Below are 15,433 nucleotides of genomic sequence, written 5' to 3' on the forward strand. Positions count from 1 at the left end.
GGTGCGAGGAGACGAAGCGGCGGCGCTCCTCTTGTCGCCGGTGGCGGAGGCGCTCGTCGTCGTCGGCGGGGGCTTGTAGTACATGCGCGCCGTCTGGGGGCAGTGCGAGTAGGCCCTCACGGCGACCCGCGCGCTGACGTCCAGCAGATCTCCGTACGCGGCGGCGTACCTCCCCATCGCCATCGATCTAACTCCACGCGACCCTCCTCCTCCGGCGGCAAGAAGAACCAGGCCAAGATCGACCGACTCCAAGAACCAAGGAAGAAGGAGAGGGTCTCTCGCTCTCGCTCTCAACGAAGCTTCGATCGATGAGATGGTCGCGAGCTCGAATTCACCCTTCCAGTGGGAATGTGGGATGTCCAGGGCTTGCAGGTGGTGTATTTGTAGCGCGCGGCGGGGAGGGAGGCCGGCGGAGTTCGATTCGGACAAGGATCTCGCCGGACGCGGGAGAGATGAAACGGAGGAGGAGGGCGCGAGTTGCTCTTCGCCTGGCCCATGTAGACACGACGGCCCATCCGATCACTGGATTTCATGGGCCTCGTGGCCGAGCGATTCAATGGGCCTTGTGTCCACGTGGCCCATGCCCTCAGACTGGCCCATGTAGACACGAGGCCCATGTACACCACGTCCATGCCTCCCCCCTCGAGCTACGCACGCATCTCCTCGACTCCGTCGAGGCATCGGGAGGAGGGCCGGGGCGGCGAGGGTTGGTTGACCGGCGGAGGCGCGGGAGACGTGGCCGGGGCGTGCCGGCGACCGGCGGGGGCGCGGGGTCGCGGCGGCCGGCGGCAGCAGGGGGCAGCCGGCGGGATCGGCGGGGCAAGCGGAGGCCGGCGGGATCGACGCGGCAGGCCGGCAGCGCAAAGCGGAGAGCGGCCGTGGAGGCGCCGGCAGCCGGGCTTCATTTCCCCCTTTCTTGATCTGATTACCAAGAACCGGTTAGTCACTTTCTTTCATTCCCTTTCTCACAGCACCACTTCTCAGTGTTTGATTACCAGTTAGAACAAGAAGACGTTAATTGATCAGATGAATTGCCCTTAATCTTGCCCATTGCAACCGCAACCATGAGCCTTCTCGGCTGTAAACGTCATTAGAATGGATTTTTTCTCGTACAACGGATAGTTTTAATTTGATTTTACCATAATTGTACTGTATTTTTATATGTGGGAGCATGTCATGGGTAGTTTTAGGCTTCAGTTTGAGCCCTAGGCTTGGAGAGATCCTGGTTCCGGACAGCGGTGAAGGATAGATCGCCGTGTTACAGTTCTTGGATTAGGCTATGGTTTGGGGGTTTTTTCTATAGCTTGGATCCCCAGCAGGTATCTTCTATTTTTTCTGTTTTTACTTCTTTTTTGCTGAACCTCTACATTGTTCTGGGGCCTGCGGGGCTTTACAGTGAAGCTGATTGCCTGATTAACGAGAAGCGGAAAAAAAAAGGATTCAATTTCTAACAAGACAGTTCTTCAGGTATAATTTTTCTGTGTTACAGCATACTTCGTCCATTTAAAGGATTATGACCTTTTGAAGTCACTCAGATAAATATTATGAATGAATCCTGAGAGTCCTGACCTGTTTTGAGAATAAGATCAACCTTTGTTTCAGTATGTAATTAAGGAGAAGGATACATTATTGGCCTTTAGATTGTCCCATTCTGGCATATCTTACTGAAATCTACACACACACACACACACACATATAGGCTTTGAACTTTATATATCCAGTATATTAATGATAAGCTACTGTTAATGAATGAACTCTCTGTAGCATGAAATGAATTTCTGTGTATTTTGCCTGCGCCCCTATCATTTATCAACATGCTTGGGCATTTGTTCTTATGAATACTGACTCAATTCTATTGTCCACATAGTGCCCTGATGGAAACCTACCGAAGTCAGCCTGGTCCAATTGACCCAAGAAGAGCTCGCTTTCCTTGTTGTATAGTATGGACACCATTGCCATTAATCTCATGGTTGCTTCCCTTTATTGGTCACATTGGCATCTGCAGAGAAGATGGTGTAATTTTGGATTTCGCTGGGCCCAATTTTGTATCAGTTGATAACTTTGCGTTTGGAGCAGTTGCACGATATATTCAAGTAAATACTGATGAGGTTGGTACTTGGTACTATGTGGTTATATCATTCTCACTGACTCCTACCGTTACTGTTAATGTCATAGAATTATTGAATACTTTTACCATATCAGCACTCGCCAAACATTAATCCCTTATAATCTTCAGTGCTACAAGCTTCTCGAACCTGAAGGGGCGGCGACATGGGATGACGCGCTGAAGAAAGGTGTTCAGGAGTTCCAGCACAGGAGCTACAGCCTGTTCACCTGCAACTGTCACTCCTTTGTTGCGAACAATCTGAACCGGCTGTTCTACTCCGGCCATGACAAATGGAATGTGGTCAGCCTGGCAGCTGTGATGTTCCTACGGGGCAGCTGGGTGAGCACAGCATCTGTGCTAAAAACATTCTTGCCGTTTGCCTTGGTGCTCACCATTGGCACTCTCCTTGGAGGCACGGCATTCCTTGTTGGCTTGCTTGCTTTCGCTGCAGTGATGACCGGCTGGTTCCTTGTGGGTACCTACTGCATCAAGAGCCTTATAGAGTTGTAGCAGTAGTACATTGGATTGGACTATGGTTTGGGTCTCCTTGTGATTAATGGGTGCGTGCCTCTCATTTTTATATCTTGCTGTGAGATTGATTATTGACTGGAGACCTTCTGTTCCACGAATTATGTTTTGGTCTATGCTCAGATTGAAACATTCCTGGTTCTTCAATTGCATTTACTGAACCATTGATAAAAGTCTATAATCCATGGTCCCGAACATGGAGGAATTCAATGTTATTTTTTGACGGAAACAGTTTGATTTCTGCAGAATTTGAAAACTTTTCAATGATACTTTCACATGAAACAGTAGAATTCTATACTAACGAGAAAAAAATGTCCGTGCGTTGCACCGGGTCAAGTTAATTTTAATTGTGCAAATTAAATAAACTTTAAAAATAAGTTTTAAAAAACGCACCAGGTCAAGTTAATTTTAATTGTGTAAATTAAATAAATTTTAAAATTAAGTTTTGAAAAAAAATGTGCGTTGAGTTAGAAATAGTAAAGTGTGGTCAATATGATTTATATTATATATAAAAGGAAAAAAAACTAAAATTGTACGGGCAGATAAAAGAAATTAAATATGACTTCTCTATGATTTGAAGCTAGCACATTATGTTAACGACTAATGCCATGACCATTGAGCTACAAAGCTTTTATTTATATTTATTAAGGTAGAGTTTGAATTCTGTTGAAAACACAAGGTCCGTGCAACACATGCAAAGTGGGTGACACGGCTCGACCAGCCTACTCGGAAAAGTCAGATAAATGACGAACGGAAAAATTTTTATCAATTTTTACAATAGTAGAGACAACAGAGATTTAGATTATAGAACATATATGAATAAAAAAATGTTAAATATCTGTACTTTACGTTAAGTCAATTTTAGTTGTGTAAATTAAAATAAGTTTTAAAAATAAGTCACACGTCGAGTTGAGAATATTAATTTATGGACAATTGAGCTGGGAAGTGTGCGCATCAGGATGATTATAGTTCAGAATATTAATTTCTACTCAACGTCATAAGCAAATTAAATAAAGTGGACGGTCTTTCACAACGAAATATTTCCATTCATAGACATAGTACATGAATAAAACGTTTTCATTCATAAAATTTTTACTCAAATATAGCTAAACTTTAAACACAAATAAAATATTTTCGTTCATAAAATTTATACATAAATATAATTTATATGTAGAAATATTTTTGCTTGTCAACATTGAACAACTATCAAAATAATCTACCCTAAAATCACAATAACAACAATTTAATTTGAAAATTTATTTAGGTGATAAATTTTTGCCGTTAAATTTGCATCTATTGTGATATTGTCTCTGATATATTTATATGATAAAAATAACAAACAAACGGACTAAAATCAAAAAAGATTTGCCGGACCAGCTCGCTGCCAAAAAAAAAAAAAACCGAATGCATACTCCTCCGGGAGTGGAGTGTTCGGAACCGAACTTGGCACCTCCCGTTCATAGAGTAGTGCCTTTTCCAACGCGACACCGAATCAAACTCTTCTGTGAGTTGATCGCAAGCAAGATGAATAAAGCTTAACGCAATTCCGGTCGACGGACGACGGAAACGCCGTTCCTTTTTATAATAGGTAAGATAAGATAAGATTCTACGCTATCTTCTCTTGAAACAGTTCAATTCCTATCGAATCAGGAGATTTTTCGAGCCATTATAAGCAATTAATATCACATCCTGTTCATCAGCCTATGAACCCTTTTTGGCTTTTGCTCGAAAAATAGGGGGTCATCTTTTGGGTTTTAAAAGAGGCCAAACAACATATATGTAAACAGAAAAATAATTTATGAATAAAATTTTTATATACATAGCGATATAAAATCCAAGGCTGTAAAATAAACTACAGTGAAAAACTTTAAAATTAACTTTAAATTTAAGGTTAAAAGTTTAAATTTTGACTTATAAGCATAAGCAAAAGTCAAAAGACGAGGATGATGGTCCATTGATCCACTAAGGCTCATACATGTCTAAGAACATCTAGAAGCTTTCTTGGTGACTGTAACCAATTGCTAGCTAGGGTGGCCTCCTAGTTGATGCAATAGTTACAACTCACGCCCAGCCACCCTGGAGCCAATACAGTGGGTGCTCATCTGTGTTTTGCGTCCACACTAGAGCCAATTCAGTGGGTTCCATCCACCTCACCTCGTGGTGTGACCAAAGGGAACAAAAAGGAAGGGAGTGAAAGAATCAAGGAGAAAAAGGAATCTGCGCCAATTCAGTCTGTCACATCCACCTCTTGCGTCACGGTGCGTTCGAGGAGAATAAAAAGGAAGGGAGTGAAAGAATCGAGAAGAAAAAGGAAAAGAGCGTGTGAAGCATTTCCAATCTCATCTTCTCTCTCGTTTCCCCTTTCTAGGCTCTAATCCACTGCTTATCACCATCTTTCGGACGGATGGCCAAGACGCGACAATCACAAAGACGATTGTTGGAGTCGTTCACCATCAAGGGACCAGATGGGGTCATCAAGCGTGAGGAGCCTTTCTAACCCTTTTATTTGTTTTTTGGCGGCGGCGGCGGCGGGGGGCGGGGGGGGGGGGGGGGGGGGGAGGGAGGGGGATTTGGGTGCAAGTTGGGCATCTAGGTTTCTCCGCCCGATTCTAGATCTTAAATCTATTTTCTCTGGTGATGCTTCCTTTGTTATTCATTTGTACTAGCAGATAGTGGAGCAGTACTTGATTGATATCTGTATAGAAGATAGAGAATTGTGGGCAATATTGCAAGCACCATATTCCTATGGTGGTATTGATATCGATATAGCGAATAGATTGTGGGTGATGTTGCAAATGCCACATTTCTATGTGGTATTGATGTCGGTATAACGGATATATTGTGGGCCATATTACCAACGCTACATTCCTATGGTGGTATATTGATATTTGTATAGATGAAAGTTCCATCTGAAGTCTAAACCTATAAAGGTATGGTGTTTATTATCAGGACTATTCATAATAGGGAGTATAGTGTTTAGTATTATGAATATATGAAGAGAAGTCTATGTGGTGATCAGGATGGTAGCCATAGAAAGTCTAGGTTTTTGTGTTTAACTATTCTTGTTTATGATATTGCATTGCATGATTAATCATTGGATAACCTTGGTGTGTACTATGTACTTATTTGCTTAATGTAATATTCACTTGTGTGTAGAGTTTAGTTGGTGTGGTGATTTTCATTATTTATAAGCTTCCTTCTAAGGTACTCTTGGTTATAAATCTAATATTTTGGTTTGGAGTGAGATGAAGATTTAATTTACTTTATTCACTGCAAAATTTGCATATGCATTTAGTATGGAACAAAGTTCTCCTAAATTGAATTTATGGCGAAATTCTACCATGGCAATAGTTAATTCTTCTACTTAATAACTAACTTCACTTAATATTAAGCTCATCTTAGTTTGTTATCATATAATAAACTATTGGTTTGTTTTTTGTTGTACCTTCGTATAATTGCTTTGGTCCATTATGAACACAAGGGTTCTAACCCTTTTAGGAATTTTCTCCATTATTAATTAGCTTTAACATCTTAATCTCATTTTGTAGTGATTATGTTTTATGCCTTTTTCAGCTGGGGATTGTGTGCTAATGAAGGCACCTGAGTCATCGAAGAAACCATATGTGGCAAGGGTTGAGAAAATTGAGGCAACAAGAGCTCAAGGCACCCAAGTGAAGCTCAAGGTGCGGTGGTACTATCGCCCAGAGGAGGTAACTGATGGCCGACAAATATTCCATGGTTCAAAGGAAGTGTTTCTTTCCGACCACTATGATTCTCAGAGCGTTGACACCATAGAGTGCAAGTGTTATGTTCACACCATTCGAAAGTACACCAAGCTTCGATCTATTGGCACTGAAGACTACTTCTGCCGCTTTGAGTATAAATCTGCTACAGGCATCTTTGTGCCTGATCGTGTAGCTGTGTAAGAAATCAACTTAACCATTAACTTTGTTAGAGATGTCTTTGTACTTCTTATTACTAGTATACTATATTATAGTAGCTGCGTAAGAGCCTAAATTAACCTTTAAATTTATTAGTAGTTTACTAGTACATTCTAGCATCATTAGAACACTTTTTTAACAATGAGGATTTTTGAGCAAGTGTTCATATGTTATGATAATGTTAACTGCTAATATGGTTTTACCATTTTATGGCATTGTTTGGGAACTTCATACATGATTTTCTTTTGTCTGAATTTTCTCCTGGCTTTTGAATGGTCGGTAGTTTGTAGGTTGACTCCTTCTGTCGTTACTACGGTTATGTGTGTGAGTTTCTACTAACTATGTTTATCCTACCAGTGTTATTAGGACACCACCTATTTTGAAATTATATTTCTACAGTTCTGCCAAATTGTCCATTGTTTCATTAGTGCTTGTTTGCTCTCATGTATTATTTGTTCAGTAGTTGAAGACCTATGCATTTATTTACCCTTTTAAATGTTTGATATTCTCAACCTGCATTGTACATAATGTTTTATTCTAAGGCAAATTGTCTATTTTCTCGATAAACTTGAAATATTTTCCTGTTTGCTAGTATGGTACAATGCTCAACGCTTCGATTGCAATAATATTTTTTTTGTTTTGCATTGATTGACATAATAGGTTTTGCAAGTGTGAGATGCCATACAACCCTGATAACCTTATGATCCAATGCGAGGATTGCTTTGACTGGTGAGTTACAACTGCTTTAAAACTAGTTCGGTACATTTGAATGTTACATAACGTATTGATGTGTGAGAACAATATCCCATAGTCAACTTCTCTGATCACAAGTCTCTTGTTCATTATGAACATTTGAACCAACTTTCTCCATCAATTTCAAAGTGTTTGTGTTGAATGCATAAAACATTTTCTTGTAGGTTTCACCCTTCCTGTGTTGGAATGACCGACCAAGAAGCAAAGAAACTAGAGAATTTTTACTGTGAAAGCTGCATTGCTGAAAATGAAAAGAAGGTACACAAGCCCAATGGTGCTACAACACAATCTGAAGAAAAGGTAATATGAGCAATCTAGTTCTATTGAAACCTTTGTGGTGCGTATTCCGACTTTCATTATCAATGATAATAATAAGTAATGACTATAATATCATCTGATTGTAGTTGAAGTTAAAACATATGACACCTCGTATATATGTCAGGATGTTGAAGTGGAAGAGAACCCCGTACAAATTTTTAAGCCTGCACAATTTGGTAACAAGCGCAACATGAAAGAGTACTAAATAATTCACCGACCGAAGGAACTGACTATGCACTTACTTGGGATAAATTCATACGGAATAATTTGCCATGTTCCTCGTTTCTATCATTTTAGCTCATGTATATACACTACTTGTTGTAGGTGCATTCCAAACACTCAAGGAGGTGAAGACACGAACAAAATCTAAAATTTTAAATACCTCGGTTGTTGTGAAGAACTCTTTTTGGAGTTTGATTAGACAACTTGTTGTCTCATCACTTCAAAAGTCATCTATATTCGGTGTAAGGTTGCATGTAACCAATGTACATTTTACCTGTGGTTTTTGCACCATTGTGTGGTCTTCATAGTGTCATCGTAACTCACAAGCGATGATGATACTGGACACTATCATGATGTGTTGTTGACTTTTTGTCCATCAGTAATACATTGATTACTTGGTAGCTATTGCCGTTCACGCCTTCATGCTTGTTTTGTTTTGCTCTTTCATTGGGAGTTTTGTTTTCTTTGTTTTGATTTTGAAAAGCACTATTTACGAAGTATATGATGGAGGGACTCGCACACACGCTGCACGATTGGACAAACATGTTTTTTATAGACTTGGAGGATCTAAGCCTCCGTTGTTGTTTTTTTCCGGATCACCGTAGAAACACAGGCACACACTCATACACACGAGTGCATGTTTGGACACACTTTTTTTCTAAAGACTTAGAGGATCTAAGCCTCTGGTGTGCAGGAAACATAAGTTGGTCTCTGGTGTGTGGGAAACATAAGGTGGGCACATATTTCGCACTAACACACTCGTTCACGTTTGGACACACATATTTTTCTAAAGATCGGAGGATCTAAGCCTTCCAAGCATGAGTAAACCATGTGAAAATGATTCCATTTGGACACACTTTTTCTATAGATTTTTAATCCTAAGCGAAACTGGAACTAGGACACACATACACACACACTTTACTTGTTTGAATACTTTTAATTCAAACAAAAATAATTCCGTTTAGACACACTTTCTTTGTCTAAATACTTTTAGTTCCAACCAAAACCAATTCCGTTTGGACACACACTTTTACTTCCACTAATTCTGTTTGAACACACACTTTTTAAAAGACTTATTGGACACAAACTTCTTGGACTTGGAGGAAATCCCAACCTCGGACACACACTTCTTGGACTTAAGAAATGAAAAAGCCCTAGGAAGGACTGCAATTGGATCCAAGACCATTCGTTCACGGATTGAGATCCAGTGCAATCCTAACGGTGACCATAAAAGACTACACTCAATCTTGCCCCACCATTTTTATAATGAATGATTGAGATCATATGCTACCGTTCTCGTACTGTATTTTTTCAATATTTTTCCTAAATATTAACGATACGATAAAAAATCTGCATCATTTGATTTACAACAAACAATCCTAGAATGACAGCTTATATTGCAGTGGTACTATAGACTACACACCCACAAGGCCGACTAATCAAGCAAACGCCCGATGTCTATACGGAAGCGTTTGGTTTGAGTATGACTTGGGATGAGTTAGACCCGTTATTGTTTTTTTGGAATGGAATGACTCTGGTTATCTGTTTGGTCTAAGCGATGAGATGGACACTGTTTTTTATTTGGTAGAAAGGATGGAGATAGGTTGGGATGGAAAACGTTAACCACATGTTAGTCCATGTTTGTTGAAAGACCCAATAATGTTATCATATCCCTCCTCGCACGAGCACACGTGGAGGAATGGATGACAGCCAACGTTGCTCAACACAGCCAGGTTGGCTCGGCCCAACCGATTTTAGCAAACAAGTTAAATCCGGAACTAAAAAAATATTTCTCTTCTGGATCTATCTCATCTCCAAACCAAACAAGCCAAAAAAAAAAACTTTGGCTCCGTCCAAACCAGACCGGGAAGTTGGAACCAAACATACCCGACATAGTCGACCGCGTATATTACCACTGTGAGCGGTACGGCCCATAGCTGGCCCACCGAGATCTCACCGTACTGGGCCGAGCCCATGGCCCACGTCCTCGTCCTCCTCCTCGCGCTCGCGCTACGCCTACGCGGCTTATCGTCTCCTCCTCTCCACACCTGCAGCCTCTGCACCGCGCAGTGACGCTCGCCAGCCCATCGCCATGCCGCTTCTCCTCCACCCGCGCTTCCCCTCCTCGCCGCACGCGGCCTGCGGCCACAGTGGCGCGCGGGGGGTTCCACCTGCCGAGCTTCTCGGGAGCAGCCGGCAGCGCGCCGCGTGGAAGCATCAGAGGGGGATCAACGTCGCGTGCCGCGCGACCAGGGCCAGGGAGGCGCCGCCGAGCAGCACGGCCCCTGCCGCGGCGGCGCTGGCAAAGGAGGCGCACAAGTACTTCGACCACGCCGTCGTGACGGTCCGCGCGGGCGACGGCGGCCACGGCGCCGTCCTCGCCATGCCGGCCTCGACGGCGGACGCCCCCAAATCCCCCGGCCGCAGGTCTGACAAGGGCAGGAGGAGCGGCGGGAGCAAGAAGGTGTCATACAAGAGGAACTACGACGGGTCGGTGGCGCTGCCGATGGGCGGCCACGGCGGCGACGTGGTGGTGTACGCCAACGAGGCGGAGGAGACGCTGCTTCGGTTCCACGAGAAGGCCCGGTACTGCGCCAAGAGGGGAGGCAACGTGGGGGCCACCGGAACCCTGAGCTCGCGGATGCACAATGGCTTCGCGGGGGAGACGATCAGGATACCCGTGCCTGTAGGTTTGTAGATTTGGTGTTGGAAATGCAGAACATTTTGCTCTGTGAGGACAAGGTCTTCAGTTAATCTCTGCGCATGAAATTTGCAGGTACTGTTGTGAAGCGCAAGAAAGGTACTGTTCTTGCTGATTTGGCTCATCCTGGTGATGAGGTTATTGTTGCTAGGGGTGGACAAGGCGGGGTGAGTTCCTACTTATTGTTATGCTAATGCAAGAGGAGGCCTGAATTCCTAGCTCAAATTTCAAATTCTTACTGTGGTTAGCGAAGGTTTGAATCAACTGCTATCTTACTCTTTTTTGTTGTGCTTGTAATTTGGAGATAGCATAACCAATATAAGGTTTTTTTTTTTTTTCAATTGTGCTCTCACCAACATGCTTAGATTTTTCAATGTTAATTTGTACGCGCCACGCGGTAGGCATCCCATATGGACATTTTGAGATGTAATAGTTTCAATTATGTTAAGCTGAATTACCAATGGACAGTTTTATGCAGGTTTACGTAAGTATTATAGCCAAAAATTCTGCTGAATGCTATATCATAGACTAAAACTTGACTTTTACCTGGCAAAGTTGTTGATAAATACTCCCTTTCCAAATATAAGGAGTTCCAGGTACATAGGCTGAAATGCTTATATTTTGGAATGGAGTTAGTAGTTGGCACTTGACAGAACTTTATCTGACCTTGAGCGGTTTCGAAAACTTAGTTTTTTGAGAAAATCTAAAAAATGCCATTGACAAATGTCTAAGTCTAAGAAATGCCATTGACGAATGCGAGTTCTAAAAAATACCATCGTACAAACGAATTTGTCTGAGAAATACCATCGCTGTTAAGGTTCCGTCTATTTCCGCCGTTAAAAACACTGTTCATACTATAGCACTTAACGGAAAAATGTTGACGGAACCCTAACGACGATGTTATTTTTTAGACAAATTCATTTGTACGATGGCATTTCTTAGAACTCACGCTCGTTGATGGCACTTCTTAGAATTAAGTGTTTGTCCATGGCATTTGTTAGATTTTCTCTAGTTTTTCTATTAGTGCAGTTAACTGAAACATGGTATCCCTGATGATTCATTGGCATACATAATTCGTAGTTGACCGGTCTTATAAATTGTATAATTTCCTCAATTAAAATACTATTTTATAGACCTTCATACACTGAAATACTGAATTATATTGTCATGACGTTACAGTTTGGCTGATTGGCTTTCTTTCTGCAGATAAGCTTGATAGACGTGCCTGAGTACAGGAGGAGGAAAGCCATGTCTTTATCACCTAATATCATGCGTGATGCTAGTGACAAGGTAAGTTGTTACTGTATGGTACACCAAGATTTTAATTTATGGTAGTTTTAATGTTGTTCACTGATAGCCTGGTTTAGTTTGATTGTTAAGTTTGTGTGAATGATTAGCTGGAACAAATAGTTTGATGTTTTTGATAATGCAGTATCCACATAGATACTTGTGCACTGGGTCCATCAGAGTACATTGTGCAATCTGCAAACTAGTTGATTTGGTTTTGTTCAGGTCCTTGCACGCAGTAGCTACTTGCATTCTTGCAATAGCATTAAGCTATGTTCAAGTTGGTTAAAATTTCCATGATATATACTACTGAATGAATGATACAGAGAAGAAGACATTAATTGATTCTCAAGCACTAACGGCAACAATCATGTGCAAATTCTTGAGCAGTACTGAATACTGAACTGCTGGTATCAAATGCTCTGTGATTGTATCAATATGATGGTTTTCGCTAATCCAAAGATTTCAAATGACTACATGCATTTAATTTCTTTGCTTTATTATCTTTTTTTCATCATATCTTTTTTATTTCGCTGCCTCCTTTTGTTGTCATGTAGGTGTTAATTCATGGTCAACCTGGCGAGGAAGTAAGCTTGGAGTTAATCTTAAGGGTAGTTGCAGACGTTGGTCTTGTGGTACGTGTGTTTCTCTATTCTCTATTTCTCATGGTTTTGGTCTTGCTTCAAGGTTTCTCTGTTCAATATGTGTTCAGATCATTCCTAGTTTATATACCATACACAAGAATTTTACTCAACAATATACCATACACAAGAGAGATTCAAGATATTCCTTTTCTAGACTTGTTTTGATACTATTTCAGTGCAATCACCATTATTTGCGTGATGTCTAAATATATTTTCAGGGACTTCCAAATGCTGGAAAGTCAACACTTCTATCAGCAATAACACTTGCAAGGCCAGACATTGCTGATTATCCATTCACTACATTAATGCCAAATCTTGGTCGGCTTGGTGGAGATCCCTCTCTAGGGGCGTTGCAGTTTTCCTCAGAAGCAACACTGGCAGACTTGCCAGGTCTCATTGAGGGTGCTCATCTGGGCAAGGTGTTGTTTTACTTTTGTGCACTTGGCTTGTTTCCTACAAAATGTTTCTGTGGAAGTGTAATGTTGCTTCCCCTCATTGTTTTCTTTGGCATCATCATTTGATTTGATTACATAGCAGGGTCTTGGTCGCAATTTCTTGAGGCATTTAAGGAGAACTAGAGTAATTGTCCATGTTGTTGATGCTGCTGCTGATGACCCTGTAGATGATTATAAAATTGTCAGAGAAGTAAGAAGTTCCTTCACTCATAATAGATGTTTTGTTTAACAGTCGTGCAAGCTATGCCAGAGAAATTTGATGGTTGTCTTTGTATCTAGTTGGGTAGAGTCTTATCAGCCATTTGTTTATAGGAAGTTAAATCAGTTATTATTGAAGGGGAGGGAAACCAATGCGTCCCCAAACACTTTCGAGTTTTACATAATATAAAGAGAGTTCTGACTAATATAGAATGTAAGATCTAGCCATTTTGGACAAATACAGGATCTGTATAATGAAAATTGTTTTCTTCACTGCCAAAAAAAAAATCTTGTTTTCTTGGGGGGCTGTAATTGAAAACTGAATCTATGTCTATGTTTTATTTCTCAAGTCAAAGATTTGTGCTAAACGGTGGGCCTCTATTTACAGGAACTCAGGATGTATAACCCCCAATATCTGGAGCGACCTTACGTTGTGGTTCTGAATAAGATTGATCTCCCTAAGGTGCACTATCATACCTTAAGCCTGTGATTTTCTGTTTCGACTAATCTCTGAAAATTTAGTCTCATGGCATGGGCAGTTTTCTTAATATCTATACGTTGCTTATTATCCCATTGTAGGCCCAAGATAGGTTATCTTCACTGGCATTTGAAATATCCTCAATAGGGTGTGAAGAGTGCAATGACAACAACACCAGCGAGAGAAATTTAAACTTAAATGCAAACGAACAGAATATCTCATCAGGGGCTAAAGTTGAAGGTGGTGAAAAGGAACTTCGGGACTATCCAAGGCCTCAAGCTGTTGTTGGTGCAAGTGTACTGTATGTTTCCTAACTTGACCAAGTTATACGCATATTTTTGCCGTGAAACTATTTTGCATGATTCATCATAAACTTACCATCACTTCATTCCCTTTGATCTCATGGTCGCAATTCTGCAGAAAGCACATTGGAATCGATGAAATGCTGAAGGAAATTAGGGCAGCACTGAGAAAATGCTTTGATCACAGATTACCTGAGCCATGAATAGAATTTATTCACCACACCAGAGGCTAATACTACCAATCTACCATACTCGAGTAGCAGAGACCGATCAAACTTGGCCCTCTTGCTGGCGCATGCTGCAGAATACCCAAGGACAATAGGGCTCTTGGTTTGCAGCAATTTCGATGGTCTGTAATGAGTTCCTGAAGGATGAAGACGCCCATCTGGTAGTAGTCCGATATGGAGCTTCAGTTTCAGAATAAAAAGGTACAAAATGGTACACACGATTGCAGACAACATTTGTGAATAGGATAATTTTGAGTAGGAAAATGTTATTAGTAGACAATGTTGTGTACAATCTCCAACTTTCATGTAATGAAGCAAGCAGCTTTGACACAATCTGTAGTCTCCGAAGTCTGAACTGCCGTACGAACTTGGGAGAGAAATTCCGCTATTTGCGTCCAAATTCTCAGGCCTTTTAGTATCCTACAACTATTCAACCGATCGTATGATATCTATCCTGATATCAGAACTACTACTTGAAAATACTAAGAATAATGAGATTTGTTCCGGTCCAATAAAAAGTACCTCGAGGTACCGGTACCTCACGGTATCAAATAATTTCTGATTATTAGATCTAGCAGTGCACATTCTACTTAATTAGATTCAATGGTAGAAAATGATTTGGTACATCGAGATACTTTTTGTTGGACCGGAGCAAATCTCTAGAACAATACATATCATTTAGTTTTGGTACGATATGTATCTTGATAACGACAAACTTAATCATATTTAAGAGTATAGGTAGTATATCTTTTGTTTGTTCCCATTGAAAATTGGGGTTACTCTATATACCATATGGCAGTGTATATGTGCTTTCCACACACAGCTCACGACTTGACATTATCCTATCCTATCGTATATCAACCGGTGTAATTCATAACTCATTTCGTCATGGGATAAATCCAAAGATATTCACGTTACAACATCTAATGGTCCAGATTGTACCTTGTCTCGTATGAAACATTCACCCATGAAAAAATGTCCCTACGAGGCCGTTGGGTGAGCACATGGTTAGTGTTGAAGACATTTTTGCTGCCTGTCATGGTGCTCACCATTGGCACTCTCCTTATGTGTACTTACCGCATCAAGAGCCATAGAGTTGTAGCTGGAGCAGTACATTAGATTGGACTTTGGTTTGGGTCTCCCTGTGATTAATGGGTTATGGGTGTGTGCTTCTCATTTTTATATTGTGTTGTGAGGTTGATTCTTGGCTGGAGAGACCCATGAACTGGAATATACTTTGTGGCTTGATGATCTGGTTATCGATCCAGATGG

General features: G+C 41.1%; 2 protein-coding genes across 2 annotated transcripts; both read left to right on the forward strand.

The window, feature by feature from the left end:
* The first annotated feature begins 789 nt into the window (after positions 1-789).
* Positions 790-2,808, forward strand: LOC102714274 (protein RTE1-HOMOLOG). Its single transcript, XM_006650676.3, has 4 exons — positions 790-938; positions 1,397-1,467; positions 1,868-2,108; positions 2,237-2,808. The coding sequence occupies exons 3-4, from the start codon at positions 1,875-1,877 to the stop codon at positions 2,615-2,617; spliced, it is 615 nt and encodes a 204-aa protein (XP_006650739.1). The 5' UTR covers positions 790-938; positions 1,397-1,467; positions 1,868-1,874; the 3' UTR covers positions 2,618-2,808.
* A 2,231-nt stretch (positions 2,809-5,039) lies between these two features.
* LOC102722204 (probable GTP-binding protein OBGC2) lies at positions 5,040-14,642 on the forward strand. The gene is made up of 14 exons (XM_040521820.1): positions 5,040-5,115; positions 6,209-6,557; positions 7,237-7,305; positions 7,494-7,629; positions 7,772-7,845; positions 9,940-10,559; positions 10,646-10,737; positions 11,777-11,860; positions 12,415-12,492; positions 12,720-12,920; positions 13,039-13,146; positions 13,543-13,617; positions 13,734-13,933; positions 14,053-14,642. Exons 1-14 carry the CDS (start codon positions 5,040-5,042, stop codon positions 14,135-14,137), a joined length of 2,247 nt encoding a protein of 748 aa, XP_040377754.1. The 3' UTR covers positions 14,138-14,642.
* The last annotated feature ends 791 nt before the right edge of the window (positions 14,643-15,433 follow it).

The sequence above is a fragment of the Oryza brachyantha genome, chromosome 3 (assembly GCF_000231095.2).
Source record: "Oryza brachyantha chromosome 3, ObraRS2, whole genome shotgun sequence".
NCBI classification, from domain to species: Eukaryota; Viridiplantae; Streptophyta; class Magnoliopsida; order Poales; family Poaceae; genus Oryza; species Oryza brachyantha.